Genomic DNA, 23,583 nt, shown 5'->3' with positions numbered 1-23,583 from the left:
CAAAAACCTCGTAGTTAGCTGTGAATCCTCTATTGTCTTCATCTCCTATATCCAATTCATTAGTAAGTCCAATGGATTCTGCTCCCAGTATAACTCCTCACCATCTCTGTTGCTACCATCCTAGTCTAAGCCACTACCATCTCTCACTTGCACTCCTTAAAATAGCTTCCTGATTTCCTTTCTTCCATTATTGTTCCCTACTGCCTTTTCTCCACACAGTAGCTGAAATGATCTTTGGACAAAAATCCCATCCAGACTCCACTCCTCTGCTTAATACCTTCCAGTGTCTTCCCATTACACTCACAATAAAAATCCAGAACTCTTTTGTCTAACATGATGCCAACAAAATTTGGTGCTGGCCTACTTTTCTGGCATCATCTCTACCATGCTCTCCACACACAATATACTGCAGTCACACAGGAGTTCTTGCTGTTCTTAAAAACAAGCTGAGCTTTTTCCTGCCTGAGGGACTTTATGCTAGCTCTTCCCTCTGCCTGGTATCTCCATGGTCCACTCCTTCTCAACACTAAGATCTGTGTTTAAATGCCACTTCTGACCAACCCATCTTAAATATCTCCTCATGCCCAAGTCACTATCCATCTCCCCCTTACTCTGCTTTGTTTTCTTCATAGTATTTTTTACCATTTGAAATTCTATTCACTTACTCATTTTGGTTGTCTTCCTTCTTAGAATGTACCTTTGACAAGGGTAGGCACTTTGTTCAATGCAACATCTTCATATTAAGAACAGTATCTGGCACATAGTAAGTGTTCAATAAATATGAATCCATCACAATAGGCTTTTTATTTTTTAAAATAAAAGGATCTTTAGGAGTCAATAGACTAAAAACATATGAGTGAAAATTTACTTTCTCCTGGTTCCTTGTCTGAAAACTGTTTGTTAGATATAACTCTTTTCATTAATAGACTACAGCTTCTGGTTAGTCCACAGAAAGATTCCTCTACTGAGTGACTTACCAGGCTAATCCATCCTGAGAAGTAGATAATGATCTTTAGCCCAAGTTCTCATATACAATGCTGTGTCCTGCTCAGTCTCATTGGATACTTTTGATGAACTGTCAAAGCCTGAAGGAGCCAGAAATCACTCCTTAGGAAATCCTAACTCGGAACACTTCCTATTTCCCAGACGTCCACACAGCATATAATATGCTGCACTGGGCTGCCAGATGTTTCCTTTCTATCCCAGCATTGTCCCACGTCACCCTCTCCATTGAGATGGTGCAGCCATGGTACTAAAGGGAGCATCTATCTGTTATTAATGGATATTCATCTTATAACTTTTAAAGAAGGGCCAAGGTACAACTGGCAAATGGGAGATACTATGGGAAGAGGAAAAAAAAATCCTTGCATCTTCCATGCTTTGGAGAAGATGGAGTCAACGGAATCTTCATTTGGTCAAGTTGTCAATATATCAAACCAATCTGGTGACAAGAACAAGGCTGTAAGGAGAGAAATTATTAGGACTATTAGGCCTATATCCAGAAAACAAGAACAGAGATTGGGCACAGGGTAGGCAGAAGGGAGGAGATGAAGGTAAGGCCCTCAGGATCTACTAGAGAAAGACTATTGGAAATCCTATAGGAGCTGCTGCCACCAATACACAATTTTCGTTAATTACCTCAATTGTGGCTGTTATCCCCTGAATGAGAAACACAGCTTTACTTCTAAGCAGGCAGTGAGGCTGGCAGAAAGCTGAAACCTGAAAATCAGCAGATACAGGGCTGCATACAGCCCTTACTATTGAAATTAAGCCACATCCAAAACACAGCGGGAGGACTCCAAATAGCTTCAGACAGCAGCCAGCCATGCAGGGCCCTCACCAGGCACCGGATGGACGCGCTCTGGACTTGTCAAGAGGCCCAAATCCCAAGTGCTCATTTCAATAACATAAGAAAATAAACATGGGGCTTATTTATAGCACAGGAAAGGGACTGGGGCAAAAGAACCACTCTTTCAGTAATCCACCCTGACGGGGCCAGATAGGATCCAGACCCCCAAGCTCTCTGGTAACAGGGTGAGCAGAAATAGGGGCCGGAAAAGGGCTGGCTGCCAGCATCACCAGGTACAATCTGGCAAGGACCCTGGGTAAGGAGAGAGGAAGAGATCTGATACATCATTGCATCTCACCCACCCAGGTCTAAGTGCTCTTGCCATCTCCAATTTCTGGTTGAGGAAACTAAGGCATACGAGTGGACTCCCTCAAGGCCAAGGAAGGCCCAGGGTTCAACTCAGAGGAAGGTGCTATGAGACGAGGAAATAAAACAATGCTTGCATCCTCCAGGCACCGCAGAAGATGGTGTAAATGGAATCCTCATTTACAGCTGGGACTAAAATGTATGTTGTGGAGTCCTAGGCCACTGATGGACTTGCACCATCTCACAGAGCTAAGAACTCCCACTGGAACTGGAGCTCCTGGAGATCAAGATTGTGTCTTATTCCACTCTATCTCCTGGACCCAGCACAGGGGCTGGCAAAGAGTACATTTTGATGAATCAATGATTCATCAATTTCTAATTGATGAAACAATTAGAAAACTGAATGACTGAATACTACCTTACCTGGGTCAGTAACTAGTTGGTTGTTCTTCAGCTGTGATTACCAGAAAACCAGACATTCTTTGAGCTTCTTCTTAGGCATAGTAGTTAATGATAGAAGTTGGCAGCTGTAAATAAAAGCTCAAATAGATACACTGTGAGGGGAAGGCTCTGCAGAGTGGGTGGAGTGGCTGGAGGCTTGGGTCCAAGACCCACGGATTCCGGTCCCTGCTCCGTTGGCAGCTGTCACTCTATGTGCAGCTCCTGAGACATTGGAGACAAGCTGGTGCTTTGCTGAGGAAACCTCTAGCAGACACAGCTGCCTGGTACCTCTCAAGAGTGACCCAGACATCCTACCCTTTCTTCGTCTTGGCCTGACAGCTCTGTGCCAGTCAGGAGGACTGGGAAGAAATGCAACCAGGGGCCCAACCAGTTGGGAGCTGAAGAAAGGAAAAAACTCTACCCTGAAAAGGCCGTAAATTTGAGGAAACCAAATGCCAGACACAGATGCTGGTGACTCAACAATTTCTTGAAAAGGAGAGAAGCCTGGAAAGCTGGGAGAGGGGATCAAACTGCCCAGCCACCTTCCCTGTGTTGCCAGCAATGGTGAGCCTGACATTGAAAAGCCGAGGCACAACACTGCCTGGACAGACCACACAACCCCTCCCTGGGAACCTGGACGTCACAAAGCCGGACGCGGGGGACCCCCGACAGTCCATTTAATAGAGGTGCAAGAGAGGCTGTGAGTTTAGCTTAGGATGTTCCCACCCTAAAGAGGGGAAAACCTTACAACTGAGAGTGGAGTCCGCCTGCCTACTTTTCCTCTGCCAGGAGCAGCTCAATCAGGCCTGTTCAGATCATCACACCAGGCCTACTTGGCAAACTGGAGCCAAAAGCTGCCCCCAGTTTTACTCAGAAGCAAACACTAGCCTAGGACAGGAGCCCCAGGGCTTGGGCCGGAGCTCTGGGGTGAGATGAGCAGCCAGACCCCAGGGTTCATATGCCTCCGGGCCCTGAGTGGAAAGCTCAAGTCACTTCCAAAGCCTTCCTGGACGGCAGCCGCCTACCAGCATGGCTGGCGCTCCTGCCAGGACTGCTCCTCAGGAAGTGGCTGAAGGGGAGAGGGGCCAGTGGGCATTCTCTGCCTCTGCCTCTCTGAGCCAGGGCTGCTCAGGAAATGGCCTGCTGTGGCTTCTGCTGCTGTAATAGAAGACGACCAAGAGAAATGGAAAAAGCAGCCTACCCCCAGAGATGCCACTGTCCCCAAAGCAAAGGAAACCCACCAGGCTCAGGGTGGCTGGATGATGGGGAACCTCCAACACCCAAAACCTCCACCCTCTCGGCTGGGTTCCCCCGGGATCCTGAGACTGCAGAGCCAGGAAGAATCCCCCCAAAACTGAACCAATTTCCAACACGTCTCTGCTTCATCTACTTCTTCTTTTTTTTTTTTTTAAAGATTTATTATTTTTTTATTTTATTTTATTTATTTTTGGCTGCTTTGGGTCTTAGTTGTGGCACGTGTGATCTTTCATTGCGGCGTGGGCTTCTCTCTAGTTGTGACGTGCGGGTTTTCTCTTCTCTAGTTGTGGCGTGCAGGCTCTCTAGTTGAGGCGTGCAACCTCAGTAGCTGTGGCGTGCAGGCTTAGTTGCCCCACGGCGTGTGGGAATCTTAGTTCCCTGACCAGGGATCGAACCTGCGTCCCCTGCGTTGTAAGGCGGATTCTTTACCACTGGACCACCAGGGAAGTCCCTGCTTCATCTACTTCTTAATTCTACCATCAAAGGGTCTTGGACTTGAACCCAGCAACCAGACCTTTAGAACTCCGTGGCTAGAAGCCTGCTGCCTTTCAGTGGCAAGGATCCTGCAGTCAGGACTGTCCCAGGAGGAAGCCGGGATCACAGAGCTATTAGCAACCTCTTCAGCAAGTGAGAGCACGGAGGCTGCTGGCCTCTTCCAGCTCCCAGTCCTGGTCAGCACAGGCCAGGATGATGGTCACTTTTTCCAGAGGCAGCAGAGAAACTCCTAAAAACCACAAGCTGGAAGCACATAAGGCTTCAGCAGAGAAGCCAGAGTTCTGACCTTCATGACACTGAGTAAGAAGAGGAGACAGGATAGCATCATTTGCAGGAAAGAACCAGAGATTCTGAGAACAAAAGTTGATATCTTCCTCCTTAATTTTCCCAGAAAGGGAGGTTTTTGCCTAAACATGTGTGAGGCTTGATAAAATACATGAGATAAGAATATTAACAGCTATCTAATGTTAACCAACAAAAAAGTGTTTCCAACCTTGGCATTCCAAGTGGGCCAGCCCATCCTAATTAGATCCCTGGGGGCAAAGGCAAGTGACTTAGAGCACACATTTGGGCCAAGGCCAGGGCCAACTCAGGTTCATCGTCTGTACAGGCCAGTAGGATACAATTCCTTAAAAAAGATTTCTTAAATCTAAAACCAGCTGTCGTCTGTTGTAGGCCAGAACATGACATTTTAATTAGCATTATTGTTTCGCTTCTAAAACCAGGCCCTATGGCATCCCAAGGACAGATGATTCCCGCCACGGCTTATAGGTGAGGCTTGCTGGTGAGCAGTTCAGAAATACACCAACACAGGGGCTGAGTCTCTAGTCTCTGAATCCATGAATCACGATCACTTCCTATATTCCTGTCCTGAATTTCTGAATTTCCCCTGGTGACCTGCACCCCCTGTCTGTTCCTAGGAATAGGAGCTTTGAGGTTTGCTTCCAGTGCCTAGGATGTTAATACTCATTCTATAATAAAAATTCTTTTCTGCTATGTTGCAAGATCTAGCCCCCAATATTTCTGGGGGTAGTAAGGTACTTGAAATAGAGTTTTAATGCCCTTGGAAGTCCAATAACTCCTAAGAAGGTGAAAAAGGGCCACTAACTCAGTCCCCTGGGGCTCCCAATGACTTCAGATTGAAGCATTTCTCTTCCATAATCAAAGGGCAAATAAAGAGGGAGGGAGGGAGGGAGGATTAATTTACCCTCTGAGAGGGAGAACTGGATTAGAAACCAGCCACTAAGGTAGTGCAGTCGGTGGTGTGAACAGAGCAGAGTGCTATGTATTGAGGGTGAGATAACACATATGCAATGTCAGCACAGCTGCGGCTTTTAGCTGGGATTTAAATGTGAGGCTTCCTCCCCTTCCACCTGCCCCAAATCTTGGAAAACAAGCTAGAGAACCCCTGCAAAGGTCAGAGGTACTCACTGTGTCAGCTACCAGTATCTGGGTGTACAAGAGAAAACCCTTCCTCTTGGTTTCTATCATACCAGCCCCAGTACTACGAATAGGAGGCCAGAATGCCTTCCCATATCCCCTGCTGACGAGTATCTAATTATTCAAATCATTAGTATTGATTAAGCACCTGTGTTTGCAGCTGCAATACACGAAGAAATCACAACTCCAGTGTCTGCATCTGCAAAATGAATGACCTGGAGATGCTATCTCATCCACCTATAACAGTCCGTGATTCTACCACTCCTTAATATGAAAGATGAGACTCTCAAGATTTCCACTCTCAATTTTGCTACTTCTGAAAGTTTTCTTTGGCCTCTCAAAGTCGATGAGAACACATCTGAAGTGACTCTTGTTAAAACTGCAAGTCTGAAAACTACAGCATGAGAACAGCTCAGCTTCGTGTCACTCGACAGAACAGTGCGTGGTGGTTTAGTGACTTGGACTGGCGCACAACTAGGTTTCAGTAATTATACCCATATTCCAAGCAAATTATTATGTATTTTGTGTTCTGGGGACATATGTTATGGCTAAAGCCCAAACTGTGGCTAATCTTAATATTAGAGCCAGATAAATCTGTTTCGAATCCATAACATCTAACATTTGCCAGGGTAGATTTGTTCATCAACTGGGCTTAAAGAGGTATAATTCACACATGTGCAGTATTACTAAATGCTGAAATGTAACGACTTAAATACACCAGCAACTATTGCAAAACAGTTGTTATAGCAGCATTTAACATTAGCCAGAACCTCTCTGGCTAATGTTAGGTTTATACCAAAAGAATGAGGGAAATTTTGGCATCCCCTTGGGGTGAGGGTCACAACTGCCTCAACTTTTACAACATGGTACCAGCAGAGCGACTCAGTGTATGGCTATGAGAGGCCTTCTGTTTTTCCTGGAGAGTATCTAGATCTAATCAGGAAGCATACAGATTCCTTTGGAGGTTTGGGGACACAACTTCTCTAAGAGTGTTTGTAGTCTGGGGCTCTTCCTCTGCTGGATGTACATGGCACCAGATACTCCTCCTGGCTACGTATCTTCCCAGACATGAGGAGGAGACTGGAGTTGAAGCCAGAAGATAGAGTTAAATACACACAAAAAGAAAGAGAGTTCCATAACCAATATTTAAGACATAGTAGGAAATGGAATAAAAAATAATTTTAATCATATCAAAAAGCCAAACCAAAGAGAGAGAGTTCATGGAACTTATAGGTCCCATCTCGGCAGCCGGTGCTCTTCTCTGGATGAGGCCAGTGCCCCATTGTCCCAAGGCATCAAATGTCACTAAGATGTTTGGATTTTGCACCAAATTCTGGGCATGGCTTTTCCTCTGAAGAACTCACTGATTTGAAATAACGAAAAGTGAGAAACAGGTAGCTCTTCCATGATTCTCCAAAGCTGAAATGGGCTGGAGGTTTCTCAGCTGTCTTACAGCCAGTGAAGTTTCCTCTTAGACCTTGTATTGAGCTACAAAGGACGCCTGAGCTGGCCTTACCCCTTGAGCCTGCCCAAGGCTTCCATCTGGAGTTTTCAGAGAGAAGCCATTGAGAGCATCAGAGGATGCACGAGGCACTCAGATGTCCTCCCTGGGCTCTTGCTCTCGGGGAAGCAGGCTGTGCAGGGATGTGCCAATCTCCCACTCTGAAATCTGGGCGTCAGAGTGCTGGGGGGACGTGTTCTCTTCCTCCGCCCGGGATTAGTGTTCAGACCTCCACCAGCAGCACATTTCATAAGCTGCCGATGTTGGGGAAGCTCTTCAGTTTCTCAGGAAAGTCATCCTTGTACAGGACGGGGTCGGCTCGGTGCTCCACCACCTTAAGAGGCATTGTCCCAAAGACAGAAGCAAACTTGTTGATGCACTCAGACCTGTGGGGTTTGGGGAGGGCAGTGGAGCAGATGAGAGGGACAGGGGGTGGGGAAAAGAGAAACCGTTGCTGAGAGATGAGAGCAAAATATCAATACATAGTCTTCAACATCTACAAGAGAAATGCAAGGATCCCCAGCATGCTCCCAGGTTCTTAACACGGTTGGGAGGGTGTGGATAAAGGAAGTGATCTGGGGGTACTTCAACTATTAGTTCAGCGGGAGAAGGGGAACCAGGGATGCTGTTTGGAGGCCAGGGGCCTGCAGAGGTCAGAATATCTTTTCCCCTCCCCCTCAAATTCCAGTCATTCTTCCAGCTCCGTAGAAGCGGGCCTCAAACCAAGGTGGATTAGCTGCCAACAATCCTTAACCCCATCCCTGCCAGCTAAAGAGAAGGCAAAGGGTGGAAAGGCAAAAGGCACTTGGACCTGAGCTTCAGCCCACTCAAGTTTAAAAGGGAGAAGGGAAGATCTTACACATGGAGCGATGGAAGGCAGGAGGAGGCAATGGGGCACTGAACCTCAATTTCAAAGGACAAACACTTCAGTCATTCAACCCACATCTACTGCGGGCCTGTGAGTGGCAATCTCTGGGAATTATGGGTCAACTTCCATAAGCTCTTCCATGAAAGCTGAAGTTCACATAGGACAGCTTTCATAATTTTAGCCACTCCTGTGTTAGAACCGGCAGCAACAAAGCAGCAAGCAACTTAGCACTGCTGGCGGAGGAGGCGGTTCAGCCACCACCCCGCCCCCAGCACCGCCCCCAGCCTGGTGGGCAGCCCCCTCAGAGGGGAGCAAGTCAGACACGCTGGTGGGAAAGGGTTCTGGTCAATCAGGCCAACTGAGTGTGACAGCCGGCTAATGAGGACACTTCGGCATCAGACCCAAGGGGGAAAACAAGTCCGTAAAAACCACTTTCGAAGCTAAGGGGACCTCAAGGATGGATTTCAGAGAGGTCAGTATTCTCTCTCCTCAGTCAGGCCCACGGCACCTGAGAACGGGTTACCAGGTAGGGGCTGAATTTCAAGACACAGACCAGAAGGCTCTTCTGTCCTCAGAGATACTGTAAGCCTTGTTTCAACTTATTTTAATCAATAGCTTTTATTTGAGTCCTTTGAGCTTTAGCAAGAAATCAATAAACAAAGAAGCCAGTTACTATCAATTCTTTTCTCTTGCTTATTCTCTTGGTCAAAACGTGTTACTATTTCATTTTGAGCTCTTCCAGCTAATAAGATCACTGTGTCCATGACCACAAATCAACAGCAATTAACATTTATTCTATGCTCCAGGCTGTGTTACAAGTGCTTGACATGTATTAGTAACTCAATTCACCCTCACAACAACCCTATGAGGCAGGTCTACTATCCTTCCCACTGTACACTGGGAAGACAGAGACACATCACAGAGAGGCTAAGAGACAGGACCAAAGGCCAAATAACTAGTAAGAGGCAGAACCAAACCCAGGCATTCTGGCTGCTGAGGCTAAAGTCTTCATTATGAGATGATACACATTTATTTATTAACATAATTCTAGGGTCTAAAGGGAGGAGCTGGAAATTAACAACCGCTGAGCACCTATGACGTGTCAGCTAATTTACATACATGATCCCAATGATTCCTTTAAGGATCCCCCTCCGTATGGCCAAGGATTGGTGTATAGTAGCTTCCTGTTATGGTTTGAGAAATTCAGGCTAAGAGAGGCTAAGGGACTGCCCAAGGACCCCGAGCTGGAAAGTGGTGGAGCTGGGTTTCAAACCCAGTCTTGTGCTGGCAATAGAGCCCTTGCTCTTTCTATCAGACTCTACAATAACCCACAGGTCACTGAGTTTCCCTCCTGTTGGCAGTCTTTTGAGACTCAGGAGGTCGTAGTCCCAGGTACCAAATTGACAGGAAACTGGGGAAAAGACCGAGGGGTTTTAACAAAATGGTATGAAGCAAGCACTGGACAACAGCTTTTCTCTCCTTAAATCATGAGGTCAAGGCAGTGGCAGACTAAGTCAAATTTCCCCAAGGTCTTACTTTTGACAGTTGTTCTGCCTATAAACATGTACCGATTCTTCTAGTTTCCAGTTATTCCGCTTGTAGATGCTGGCCAGCAAAGCCCAGCCGTGCCCAGCAGAGGTGCCAGCGAGCATGTATTAAAGAAGAATCATGGTTCTTGGCAGAGGATAGGGGCTCTAGGGCCCCCTGGAGAGCACTGAGGACAATGTCTCCTCTGTAACTAGACCTGCCAACAGGGCCGGGCCACAGGCAAGAGGCCACTGGGGCTCAGGCCAGCTTGACTTGTTGACAGCTGCCCGGGCTAACCCAGTTTAGTGAGTCCTTCTTTCTCTCCACACAGCCTGCCCTGGAGAAGTGGCTGCTCATGCTGAACGGTAAAGGTCCTTAACTCTCCTGACAGGTATTGACTGTGTTTCCTACTTTCTTTTCATGCAGGGGATCTGGGTTGGGCAACAGGTTAGGGCAGATTAAGAGTTTGGCTGATTGCTGGTGGCCCACCTGAGTTGCTCTGTCAGGGGTCCAGCTACCATGTCAGTAACTGTTCCCCTGGGTTGGTTTTCTAATCAAGTACAGACAGGCTAAGAACTGCCAATGTCTATCTCCAAAGCGCTGGAAGTGTCTGGGGGAGAAAGGACTAACTAACTAAAACTAACTAAGTTTTCAGTTTTCCTTTCAAACACATACAATTACCTAAAGTAACCAGGAGCCTTCAGGATCAGTGCTGGGGAAACTGGAAAGCGAACTAACCTCGCCAGGCCCCGTGCTACAGGTTTTCATGTATTATTACTCCTTTCATCCCCAGCATATAACACACTGTTTGGTACAAAGATGCTCAGTAAATATTTGTTGAACCCCTGAATGCAACATGATAGATAGTTAATATATCTATTTTAAGAAATGAAAAGATTGGAAATTCAGGATAAGGTAAGTCAATTTCCTTAAGTTGGACAGCCAATAAGTGGCTAATTCATAATCTGAACAAAGACCGGCCTGAATCAAAACACAATGTTTGTTTCTTAAATCAACACCGTCTGTCTGCTGTACTGTCTTGACCTGGGTAAAGCTATTGGCCAAAACGAACAGTCACAAATTCTTCTGCTTCTTAAAGAACTAACAGCAGGTCCTGGAAATGGATGCTGTGTAGTAAAAGCCATTCTCCTCCACTACTGAGATTTCCGATCCCAGACCCCAAATATAAGGATAAACAAGCTTACTGAACCACAAAACTCAACACAAGGTCATAACATGCAGAGTGGTTAACTCCTTTCACCGTTTTGTGCAAAAATGTGGATTCTGCAAAGGCAACTATTTAAAAAATAAAACAAATGAACAATTCTGCAGTTGTAACTCCATCTCTTGGTCTACCCAACAGGGCTTAAATCACATCTTCCTCCCTCCCAATCTAAGTGCCTTATTTAGTAATTCAGTCATTCATCCGAATAGTTTTGCTCTCAGTTTCTAATTAATTTCAAGATGGATTTCCTTCTGTTCCCTATCACATGTCTCAAAAGGGGAGCCTACATTCACTGACTCTACTTCCTCACTACCAGCTCACACTCTTTAGCCCCATCAACCTATGACATCATTTTTTCCAAAGTCACCAATGACCATTTAATTCCAAGACGGTTTCCGAGTCTGCATGTTCCTCGCTTCTCCCTGCTGCCGAGCACTGGAGACCCTGGCTCTCTCCTGGCCTCACCAGTGGCTGCTTCTCTCTTTTCAGTTACTCTTTCTGTCTCCTAAGTGTCCGAATTTCTCAAGATTCTGCCCTTGGCTTTTCTTCAATCAACTGCCATCTCTGGACAGATGTCTTCCAGATCTCCATCTTTGTTTTAATCTTTTTTCTAAAGTTCTGGTTCCATATTTCCAACTGCTTGCCCTGTATCTACACCTGCATATACAGAGGGCAAGACCCAAAACTCACCCGCCTGATTGCTCTCCAACTTCACACACGATTAAATCTCCTGGCCTCATTAATTATACTGTTAGGTCCAACATTCATCCCCTTCCCTCCCCTAACTGGTGTCCCTCCTAATTATATTTACACTGTTAAAGGTACTACCTTTCTTCCTGACTGTCTTGATCAACTGCTTCTCCATAACCTCCCCATACCTATTCAGTTGGAAATCAAGTGCCAGCTTTTTTCCTTTGGGGGGAAAAAAAAACCCCTTGCAATTTAATTCATCCCTTCTTCTCCACACTCAACTTAGTTTAAGCCTTCTAACCGTTCTTCTTTCTTCTGTCTCTTCACCTTCATTCTGTTCTATGCACCACTTCTAAATCAGCCTCAAAACAACACTTTGATCAAGCTACTTCCCTATTCAAAAACCTTCTATGGCTTACCAGAGCCTGGAGAAAAAAGCTCAACTCCTTAATTGGGCATCCAGGGCTCTCTGCAGTTTGGCACTAACGGGCCAGAATGCTATGCTCTTGCCAAAATGGATATCTTGACTGCTTGCCAAATGTACCTTGGACCATCCAGTTTCCCTGCCGAGGATCTCCTCTTCTTGCCCAGAGTTGCATCGGTTGGAATCCTAGTGACCTTTGAAGGCTCACTTCAAGTGCCACCTCTTACAAAATTATTCCTAATAATTGACCTAGCAAGAAGTCACTTCTCTTTCCTGCGATCAGGTATAACATTTTGAGCCTTCCTTATGACACTTACCACATATAGCTTTGGATTAAGTTTTACACACACACACACACACACACGTATTAAGTATACATACATACACGTGTACCTGTTATTGTTAATTATAAACTCTGATAAAATCAAGCCTACCAACATCTGGGCAGTTGCCTATTCTATTTTCAAAAGCCTCTTCCCACGAGGAAGCTTCCACATTTCCCATAGTTACTTCCTTCAGTGTTTAATAATAATTATATCTAACTTAAATCTTTCCCACTGCATTTGTTATGATCTCAGTGGTGTTACAGAGGAGTTGTTTAGCTTTAGCATGAACTTTAAGGCCATTATTAGGTCAACTTTTCTCCATACAATTCCTTTCTTGGACCCCATAACCCCACCATTTTAACTCAGCCCAATCAATAACTAATTGCTTAATGCTATGAAATTCTTCCCAGCACAGAATGGGGGTAGGTTTAAGTAACAACTTCATGTGCTCTAATAGAACTATAATCGGGGTCTCTTTCAAATGAGCTATGACAGTTAATGTCACTGTCCTCGACTGGGTGATACTTGATACCAGTGACAGATATTTCCAAAATCACAATAATATGTTATTTCATATTGATGGTTGGTAAAAGTCATGTCATTTGGGTAAGACATCTATATATGAAAGAGATAAAGAGATTATTTAGAGAGTAAGAGTAAGAAGTAAGAGTAAGAAGGAGTAAAGCATTATAGAAGAATCCAGGCCAAGTGAAACAACTCGCTATACAAAAAAATCCTCCAGGCTCGAAGGACTTTGATATAGCTGACAGATTTCAGAAATGAATGCCACAAGCAGAGGCAGATTTCAGAAATGAATGCTGCAAGCAGATGCATATGAGACCTGTGGAAACTTGAACTAGATATCTCTTTCTAATGTCTTTCTCATGACATTCTCTGAATGCATTCTGGTCCCTTGACAATAGTGTTACTGGCTGTCAGATCTTGCTGCCTTGTGTAAGGGGCTGCCTTTTGGAAGAATTAGGTTTGATTCAGGAGATTCGAAGCTTGGGGACCTTTGGGATACAAGTGAGAACTATTAGGTCTACTCTAAGATTATAAAGGTCTTAAGGGAAGACAGGCTTCTCCCACTTCTTTTATACTCACCTACAAGGCCCTGTATTACATCCACACAAAGGTGTGCTTATTGACTGACTGAATCAATATAAAGGGAGTATTTCAGAGCCGCCCTGCTTCTCTCTCTGTAATGTAAAGAGCTGTGCTTTCAATTCTGTTCTTGGTAGGTGTTTCAGTTGTGTCAGCAAAGGTAATTTGTCTCTAGTGGGTTTAGTTTAATTCTTTCTAATCAAACTTTCACTGTAACGTGGAGATATTACCCCGGAAAACAATCCAGTATTTCTTTGGAATTAACTCGCTTCCACTTGAATGACTGTGGATAGTTAACTGCCTAGCCCACGCGGAGAATCTGGCTTCTGGAGCTTAAGGCCGGCTATATTTTTAAGACCCTTCCAGCCATTACAAATTGAGTGAGTAGCATTCCAAATTAATTCTTTGGGTGACCTGGGCTTGAACTAACCCAATTCCCACGTGCAAAAGGAGGTGACTATGGCTACCAGCTGCTGTCCTTATATCTGCAACAAAGTCCCATAAACAGGCCCAAGGCAGGAAATGGGGATCAGAGACTAGGGCAGACTTTTGGTTAGAGGCTCACTCACCTCTCCACCATGTGCGTCTGGTCTAGCGAAAGCCCATCGATGGCCGTGCACTCAGGACACTTGAATTTCTTTCGTGGTGTTACCTGCCAGAAGAGCGCAAAAATATACCTGGCTGTCAGTGCCACGGACAATAAAATCATGTTTGTGACACCACTCTGCACACTTCTGTTCTATAAGCTGAGATGCCCACTCCCACTCCATGCACACATGCACACACACACATGCCTCACTATTCCTCCATTCAGTTCTGTCTGGCTCGGCCAACAGCAGAACTCACAAGGGCCCAATAAAAAAGGCTTGGAGGGCTTTTGCCTTCTGTAACTGGAAAGAAGTGGTGATGACAAGCTCCTTAATTCCTGTTTAATGACTGTTTTCTCACTGCCAAGGTCCTTGTATAAACACCATTTGTTCTTGCAGCCATAAGGGCGATGAAATACAGCTTCCCATAACTTTCACCGTAACCTTAGTTCCAATAGGCGCTCATTCTCCTTCTTCCAGCTAATGGCAAATGCTATGAGCAGCACCATGTTCTTGAAAATGCCAGGTTATTTTGCAATCCCGTTGAGTCAGGGAAAAGAATCCAATGGTCCTTTGCCCTCTGAATCCTTTTCCCTGACTCTCCCCACCACCCTCCCATACATTAAACTTCTAATTTTTTTTTAGCAAACTCAGGGGAGGCTGCTACCCTAACCTAGTGAAGATAAGTAACCAGTAGAGGGATGGGAGGGGAAAAAAGCTAGATAACTAAGACCAGGCTAAGAAGCATACAGACCCGAGGAATTACTGTCCAGAGTAAGCAGGCACAGCTAAGAGCATCTTGAAGCATGTCAAAAAGCAAATTTGGAAATAAGGGGAGTTCCTTTAAAACTAGTTTTGCAATTTACATTCTTTAATTTTCCCTGCAGTGAGCTGTTCATTGAGTTATTTAGAGAGCTGGGGGGTAGGGTAAAGATTGGGTCAAGTCTGAACACATAGTGACTTTTCCTCTTTCCTTAGTCACTTTGGTTTAATCTAGCTTGTCTCATCAATTAATAGCATGAGGAATCATTTGGGGATGCCATACCATGCGTCCAACATAAGCTTCCAGTACAGGAATCTGGCCTAGAAGCATTGCCCATTTTCACATATGGAATTCGAATCCAGAAGGAGAGAAAGGTCAAGACGATTCCACTGTTATACAGAAGTGTACTCTCCCTGCATTTCTAGGGACCTGATTTGAGCAAGATCTACATTTCAGGAACAGACATCTATTACACATACAAAGATCCCCATGTGATCTCAGCTTTTAATATGTTACAGGAAAGGTACTGTTACAAACTGGTAATCGCTATCTTAAAATAATGTTTAGGACAACTACAGTTATAATTGTACAAAGTGTACTATCTTCTCAGCATCTATTAAAAAAAAATCAGCTACCTTAAGAAAGATGTAAAAAAAAAAAAAAGTAAAAAAAAAAGAAAGATGTAAACTGCATTCTTTAACTAAAAGAACTAGTTTCCAAGTCATGTTTGAGAATAAAATTATATTTTTAAAAAAACACGATTTGTAGATTGACCGCCACAGCCTTTATCTCTGATACTGGAGGTTACAAACTATGACTAAAAAAACTGTATATTCAGACTATACTACAAAGCTACAGTAATCAAGACAGTATGGTACTGGCACAAAAACAGAAATATAGATCAATGGAACAGGATAGAAAGCCCAGAGACAAACCCACGCACATAGGGTCACATGATCTTTGACAAAGAGGGCAAGAATATACAATGGAGAAAAGACATCCTCTTCAATAAGTGGTGCTGGGAAAACTGGACAGCTACATGTAAAAGAATGAAATTAGAACACTCCCTAACACCATACACAAAAATAAACTCAAAATGGATTAAAGACCTAAATGTAAAGCCAGACACTATAAAACTCTTAGAGGAAAACATAGGCAGAACACTCTATGACATAAATCACAGCAAGATCCTTTTTGACCCACCTCCTAGAGAAATGGAAATAAAAACAAAAATAAACAAATGGGACCTAATGAAACTTAAAAGCTTTTGCACAGCAAAGGAAACCATAAACAAGATGAAAAGACAACCCTCAGAATGGGAGAAAATATTTGCAAACAAAGCAACAGACAAAGGATTAATCTCCAAAATATACAAGCAGTTCATGCAGCTCAATATCAAAAAAACAAACAACCCAATCCAAAAATGGGCAGAAGACCAAATAGACATTTCTCCAAAGAAGACATACAGACGGCCAACAAACACATGAAAAGATGCTCAACATCACTAATCATTAGAGAAATGCAAATCAAAACCACAATGAGGTATCACCTCATGCCAGTCAGAATGGCCATCATCAAAAGATCTAGAAACAGTAAATGCTGGAGAGGGTGTGGAGAAAAGGGAACCCTCCTGCACTGTTGGTGGGAATGTAAATTGATACAGCCACTATGGAGAACAGTATGGAGGTTCCTTAAAAAACTGAAAACAGAACTACCATACGACCCAGCAATCCCACTACTGGGCATATACCCTGAGAAAATCATAATTCAAAAAGGTACAGGTACCACAATGTTCATTGCAGCACTATTTTCAATAGCCAGGACATGGAAGCAACCTAAATGTTCATTGACAGATGAATGGATAAAGAAGATGTGGCACATATATACAATGGAATATTACTCAGCTATAGAAAGGAATGAGACTGAGTTATTTGTAGTGAGGTGGATGGACCTACAGTCTGTCATACAGAGTGAAGTAAGTCAGAAAGAGAAAAACAAATACCGGATGCTAACACATATATATGGAATCTAAAAAAAAAAATGATACGGATGAACCTAGTAGCAGGGCAGGAATAAAGACACAGACATAGAGAACGGACTTGAGGACACACGGGGGGAAGGGGAAGCTGGGATGAAGTGAGAGAGTAGCATTGACATATATACACTACCAAATGTAAAATAGATAGCTAGTGGGAAGCTGCTGCAGAGCACAGGGAGATCAGCTCGATGCTCTGTGATCACCTAGAGGGGTGGGATAGGGAGGGTGGGAGGGAGGCTCAAGAGGGAGGAGATATGGGGATACATGTATACATATAGCTGATTCACTTTGTTGTACAGCAGAAACTAACACAACATTTTAAAGCAATTATACTTCAATAAAGATGTGAAAACAAAAAGAAAAAAAAAAAAAAACGTATAAAAAATGTTTAAATCATCAAAGCCTAGCTTCAATTTCACAGTATGACAGCGTCAATCATAGAATCTTAAAGCTAAAAGGGAGCTTAAAGTTCATCTATTCCAAGGCTTCATTTATAGTTATGAAAACTTCTGAGACTCAGAGAACCAGAAGCATGCCCCAGATCGCAAAGTAAGTTAGGGGCAGAGCTGGCCAAGGATGCCTCCTACCTTGATAACAGCTTTCCCTGTGACGTTAGCCACCAGGAAATTCATGGCAATATCTTCACAGTTCATATGAGCATCCACCCAGTTCTTGATGTCCCCAGGCATCTTGTAGGTGTACAGGTAATTAAAATACTGCCAGATGAGACAGAAAAGAAGACACATTCAAATAGCAGTTCCCTGTGGTTGATACACAAAGGGCAACTGAGCCACGGCAGGGGGACAAGCTTTCTCTCATAAGATTAGTCACAAGCCTGGATCAATAGAAAGGGCAAAGGAAGTATTAGAATGGTTATTGGTCAGGTGACCAAGTATCTTTAACACTGTCATTCTTTAAAAAATCACTTATTGTAAGCAGAGGTGTGTACGGTATGGTGTGAAGCCCTTGTAAGATGTAGGCCCTTTGGACTGATTAATATATCATATGTTTAATAAATATTGTTCAGAAACACATTACATACTGATCTTCACTAAATCCTTCCCCCGAGTCACAATGTTCAACCCTGTTTTCCACATTCTTTCTATAGACTGCAGATAGAAACAGATATATTAATGGTGGATTGACATTGCAGACATGTCCTTTTTAAAGTAAAACAAAATGAGGCAATTCTGAAACTACATAACCTATATGTATGAAATAGTACAGAAATCTGTGGGCTAAAACAAGGTATTTATCAGTCTACCACAAACCCCAAGAATTATAAACCTTAATTATTTATTTATTCTTTGCTAAGAACAAAAACTCATTTCTGGATCTAGAGCCCTGAAAAATATGAGGGCAGCAGTGCTGAGATAACAACAAGCAATCAATATAAATACAGCGAAGTCAAATTAACTGTGCTGAGCTGCACAGATCTTTTTCCTGACATCAGTTCCTTATGCCACTGCTGACAATTGACAAGTTATTACTGTTTAATTAAGCTGCACACTTCCAGGGAGCACTCCACCATCAAACAGAATATTCTAAAGTCCAATGCATACCCTTCAATCTCTCCCTTTAATAAAAAAAAGAGTCAAAAACATAGTGACAATTGTAAGAGAAGAAATACAAAAGGCTAAAATATACACAAAAGGAATTTCAACCTCAATAGTTATCAAATCAAAGTGAAATCAGTAAGATCCACTTTCACTTAGCAAAATAGCTAAGTTTGATTTTTTTAAAAATGTTTTTCATGCAAGGGAGGGTATGGTAAGATACTTTTGTATTTTGCTGGTAAGAATGTAAATTGGCACAAACTATATTGAAAACAACCAACAAATACATATATCAAAACCTCTCCCAAATGTTCATAATTCTTCTTCTAGGAATCTATCATAATGATCCTAAGTACAAACGGGTATGAAAATGGATACTGATCATTATTTAAGCATTTGATAAAGCATTATCTAGCAAAAAAATTAGATACAACCTAAATACCCAATGATAGAGAAACAGTTATACATGATTTATGGAATATTAATATAATGGTATATTAGCAATTATGTTAAGAAGTTGTTTATGAAGAAATGTTAATGATATAAGAAAAAAACTCACAATATAATGCATGCAAAAAGCAAGCTAATGAGAATATTTACAACCGTCTGTACGTGTGAATTAGTAAATAAAAGAGGCAAACTGGAAAAAACATCTAAAGTAGAACATTTTTCCAAAACTCGTGAAAATTAAGTTGGGCCAAATAAAACGAGCATCATACTCTTGGTTTGTCAACTCAGCCCCACTTGCCCCAAGCCTGCCCCCGACTTACCTTGTGATAAAAAGCTGCCCCCGTGAGCACCATGGACACCTCATTGGTCCACTCAGACTCATACTTCCACTTACTCATCTCATGGTCCCAGAGATGCAGGCGACCCGGGTAACCCACCAACCGGTCAGGAAATTCTCGCCAGACCTGAGGACAGAAACACATCAGCAATCAACTCCCAGTTCAGACAACAACCAAGCACAGTGCTCAGTTCTTTAAACAGTATCGATAGAGTCCCCACGTTCAAATCTTCACATACTAAGAGCAGAATGGGCTTCTGAAGATATTTGATCCAACAGATGCTAGTTCTTCTGCCAACACTCAAAGATAGATGTGATTCTAATATCCTCCAAAACTTCCCCGTGCTTGCTTGGAAATTTCGAGTAATGTAGAATAATAGCTTCCTGAATTGGGCCAAGGTAGGTAATCTCTTAACATGTGATTAATGAAACAGGTTCCACTCTTCATGAACACACAAATGAAGACTAAATGGAACCCTGATTTATAATAAATATTGATAATTGTGAAAGCTTACAAAGTCTCTGTTTCTAAAAAAAAAAAAAAAAAAAATCTATCTGGAGCACAAAGACATTTTAATGTCCTTTTGGAAGGCTCAAGTATACAGAATTTGTCTGATTCTACAATCTGTACCATACTGAAGACAAAAACTTGATTTCCGCATTTGGAAAAGTTCTTAGATATAGCTTTGTTAAACAGAATTTGGTATACGAGGGGTGGGGTACTTCCAATACCTTTCCCCATGTACTTCCGTATAATTCAGTTTAACCTTTAAACCATTAACCATTAGTGAATACTGACAATTTACCAGATGTCCTGGTGCCGCTTCTCAGCACCACGAATCCTCATCCTTGACCAGACCTCTAAACAGCAGAGTTCCAGAGGGCCTACTCCTGGCCCCTATTCTCTTCTTTCAACTCTCCCCCCTAAGTAACATCTACTTTCAATCACTAAATACTGTCTCTACTCTGATGACCTCTAAATGTATGTCTGGCCCGGAACATTTCTGAGACTACCAACTACTTACTTAATATCTTCAACTGGATAAACAACAGGCACCTCAAACTTAACATGTCCAAAGCATAACTCTTGATTCCATATCCTCAGAAAAGCCATTCTCTCTCAGCCTTTTCCATCTCAATAAGTCATCTAATCCAACTGCTCAAGCCAAAAGCTAAGAGTCAGCCTTTATTCCTTCCTTTCCCTCTTTCCCCACATCCAGTCCATTACCAAGTCTTACTGGCTTTACTTCTGACGCCCTCTTACCATTTCTACTACTACTCTCTCTAGCTCAGACCACCACCATTACTCATTACTAGATTACTGTAGGTTACTGGATTACTGTAACAGACTTCCCACTTACTTCTTTGCTTCCACTCTTGCCCCTCCAAACCATCATTTACAGAGCATCACTAAAAGGTCCATTCTTAAAAGAACAGTAGGGTATTCTATACAGGGTAATTCAATCAGTGGGCTCCATCCTATTAATTTATATATTTTTTCATTATGTATTTTTTCATTATACATTTACCCGACACCCCAGTGTCACTGAGTCCAGGAAGGATGCTTCATTGCTTTCCCAAAGGCAGAGCCAGTATACTAGTACTCCCCCTTTTTTAGTTTGCTAGGGCTACTGTAAAAAGTAACACAAACTGAGTGGCTTAAAACAACAGAAATCTAGAAATCCAAAATCAAGGTGTTGGCAGGGCCATCGCACCCAGGGGAAGGAGCCTTCCTTGCCTCTTCCCAGCACCTGGGGGTTGGCTGTCAACCTCTGGCATTCCTTGGCTTGTAGACGCGTCGCTCCAAACCTCTGTCTTCACATAGTCTTCTTCCCTCTGTGTGTGTCTCTGTGCCCAAATTTTGCCTTTTTATAAAGATTCCAGTCAAACTGAATTAGGGCCTACCCTAATGATCTCATTGTAACTTAATTACCTCTGAAAAGACCCTATTTCCAAATAAGGTTACTAAGGGTTAGGATTTCGACATATCTGTTTTAGATATGTTCAATCCATAACATCCTCCCACAAAAATCTTTAAAAAACAAAAAATGGCTTCCTATTGACTAAGAATAATAACGAAACTCCTTAGCACGTTCTAAACGGCCTTCCTACTCTCCAATCTCTCTCGTACCACATTCTCCCACAATTCACTGGCTTCCTTGTTCTTTAACTGTGAGTAGACTAGACCTCAAGCCCTCTGCACCTGCTATTTCTTCGATGGAATGTTCCCCCAGCTCTTCAAAAGGCTGGTTCATGCTCATCAGTCAGGTCTCTGCTTAAATGTCACCTACTCTGAGAGGTCTTTCCAGACCTTCCCATCCAAGATAAATGCCATCCCCCAACCAGCCATTCTTCATCACGCCCCCTCACCCCATGTTTTTCTTCACCAAACTTTCATTTCTTGAAATTGCACTGGTTATTTACTGTCTGCTCACTATCTCTTTTCCTCCCATAGAGTTTAAGCTCCTAGAGGCAGAGACTCTGTCTTACTCACTGCGGCCTCCCAAGCACAAAGCACAGTGTCGACACATGACAGCATTCCATGCACACTTGTTGAATGCACGGGCGGGCAAAATCTCGGCAGGTGAAAAGCTGAGTATGAAAGAAGGGAACCAAAGATCCTTCCTCTCTTCTTCACAGCCAGAGCTAGTATACTTCTTAATTCAGAAAGGAAATCTGCAACAGTACTGATCACCAGCTACCATTCATAATAATGTGATAGCCTCTGTGCGAGAAGATCACAGTAATAACTCACCATCACTAAAGCACATGTTTTAAATTGCTTTTCCAGCAGCGGGTGAAGGGACATTTGCTGAGTCATTACACTCTCTTGCCCAGTCCTTGTGATCATCTACATGCTTTTATGGGCTGTCTGACCAGGGTCTTGAACGTGGTCTGGAGCTGTGAAAAGAGGCTTCCTTGGTGCGGAACCAGCTCACCTAACAGGCCTCTCCAACCCACAACCTTGGCCTCGTTAACACCATGTTGTAACCAACAGAGTTAATCGGCCACAGGCATCATCATAATAGCTGTAGACAAATGAATCCATGTCAAACATTTCCTCAGATGTTTAATGCTGCTGCTGCGTTCTCTACTCTGGGGTTTGTGTTTCAGCAGATTAAAATAATATGATACTATTACAGTTTTATAGAGCCCAGAGCAACAACATAGGCTGCGGGCCATAACTTCTGTCTGGCCTGTGGGCCTGAACACACCCCACCAAGCGCACAGCCAGGTTCCTTTGCTTGGCACCAAGCACCTGCCTGTTCAAGTCACACCAGGACCACAATCACCAATCCATCTCAATGGAATTAAAGAGATTTCTGAAGGGCTCCAAGCGCAAGTAACGACACTCAACACCAGTGATGGGCAAGGTGGAGGAGAGGGGGGCGGATGGGGGCATCCATTCAGTTGGCACCTCTGCTGGATGGAAGCTGCATTCCCCCTCCCTGTATTCGAGTCAACACAGCTCTCTAATCCGTGCAAAGGAAGGTCAAATCACTTTCCCAAGGGGGTTCTTTTCAAGCCCCCATCTGCAGCAATAATAATAACACTGGATCAGTTTTAGGGTCAGAGGCTGTTGAGATTTCAGTCCTCTTCCTGTTAGCTGAAGCCACTTACCAGACTCCTCTCCAGAGACACTTAATTTGGTAACACTGGGTCACAGAACGCTGAACTACGCTGCTCTGAAAGCATCAGAGGTGTCCCGAATCTCAGATGCCTTTGGAGCCTTCAGTGAGAGCTGTTCCTCAGGCGGGGCCTCTCTGCCCTTGACTTACTCCAGGCAGCTGGATGCAATCAAGATACCATCCTTGTCACTTCATCTATAACTCTGCAGCTGACTGCAGGATCAAAACGGAGTGGAACAGAAGGGGATGGGCCTTCTCTAACGGAGCCCCGGTGTAGTACGAAGTCGATTATGTATATAGTGAAGCATTTTCCCAGCCAGAAGAGCAAGAACTCGACTTCGACCCCTCCCCTTCCCTCCTCGCTACCCATCTCCCACTCTAATTCAACTCTTTTCTTTTTACTTCAGGGAAATGCTCCGGGGCCGGCCTTTTGTCATTACTAACAGATGCCTTTATATATTGTAGTGCAGGAATTTGAAACTTCACATTATATCCCTATAGTTCTAGCAATAGTGCTCCCAGAGCTATGTTCAAGTCACAAAGCCATCACTCAATTGTTTGCCTATTCTATTTAAGTCTTCCATATACAGTGTCATCTATTTTTAATTGCACACATCTTTTAAGACGGAGGCCCACGTCTGTTATAACAAACTCCATGCCTTGTAGGGGCTTAGCAATAATTTGAATAGCCCTTACATTTGGGGCCTATTCTACATCACTATTCAAACAGAAATTGTAATAACCTAATACCATCCTAACTATTTCCTTCC

At 43.4% G+C, this 23,583-nt stretch overlaps 1 protein-coding gene across 3 annotated transcripts in view; it reads right to left on the bottom strand.

The window, feature by feature from the left end:
- Positions 1-6,952: 6,952 nt before the first annotated feature.
- The window catches only part of EXT2 (exostosin glycosyltransferase 2), a 133,872-nt gene continuing 117,241 nt past the window's right edge, over positions 6,953-23,583 (bottom strand). For all 3 annotated transcript variants that reach the window (XM_068555502.1, XM_068555501.1, XM_068555503.1), the window contains 4 exons: positions 19,168-19,311; positions 17,429-17,557; positions 14,023-14,105; positions 6,953-7,675 (listed from right to left, as the gene is read on the bottom strand). In XM_068555502.1, the coding sequence (XP_068411603.1) occupies positions 7,537-7,675; positions 14,023-14,105; positions 17,429-17,557; positions 19,168-19,311 (495 nt within the window). In that variant the 3' untranslated portion in view covers positions 6,953-7,536. The remainder of the gene's footprint in view (positions 7,676-14,022; positions 14,106-17,428; positions 17,558-19,167; positions 19,312-23,583) is intronic.

Source organism: Eschrichtius robustus, chromosome 11 (assembly GCF_028021215.1).
Source record: "Eschrichtius robustus isolate mEscRob2 chromosome 11, mEscRob2.pri, whole genome shotgun sequence".
NCBI classification, from domain to species: domain Eukaryota; kingdom Metazoa; phylum Chordata; class Mammalia; order Artiodactyla; family Eschrichtiidae; genus Eschrichtius; species Eschrichtius robustus.
The sequence above is the reverse complement of the archived record's forward strand: the minus strand, read 5'-3'. Positions and strand labels throughout refer to the sequence as shown.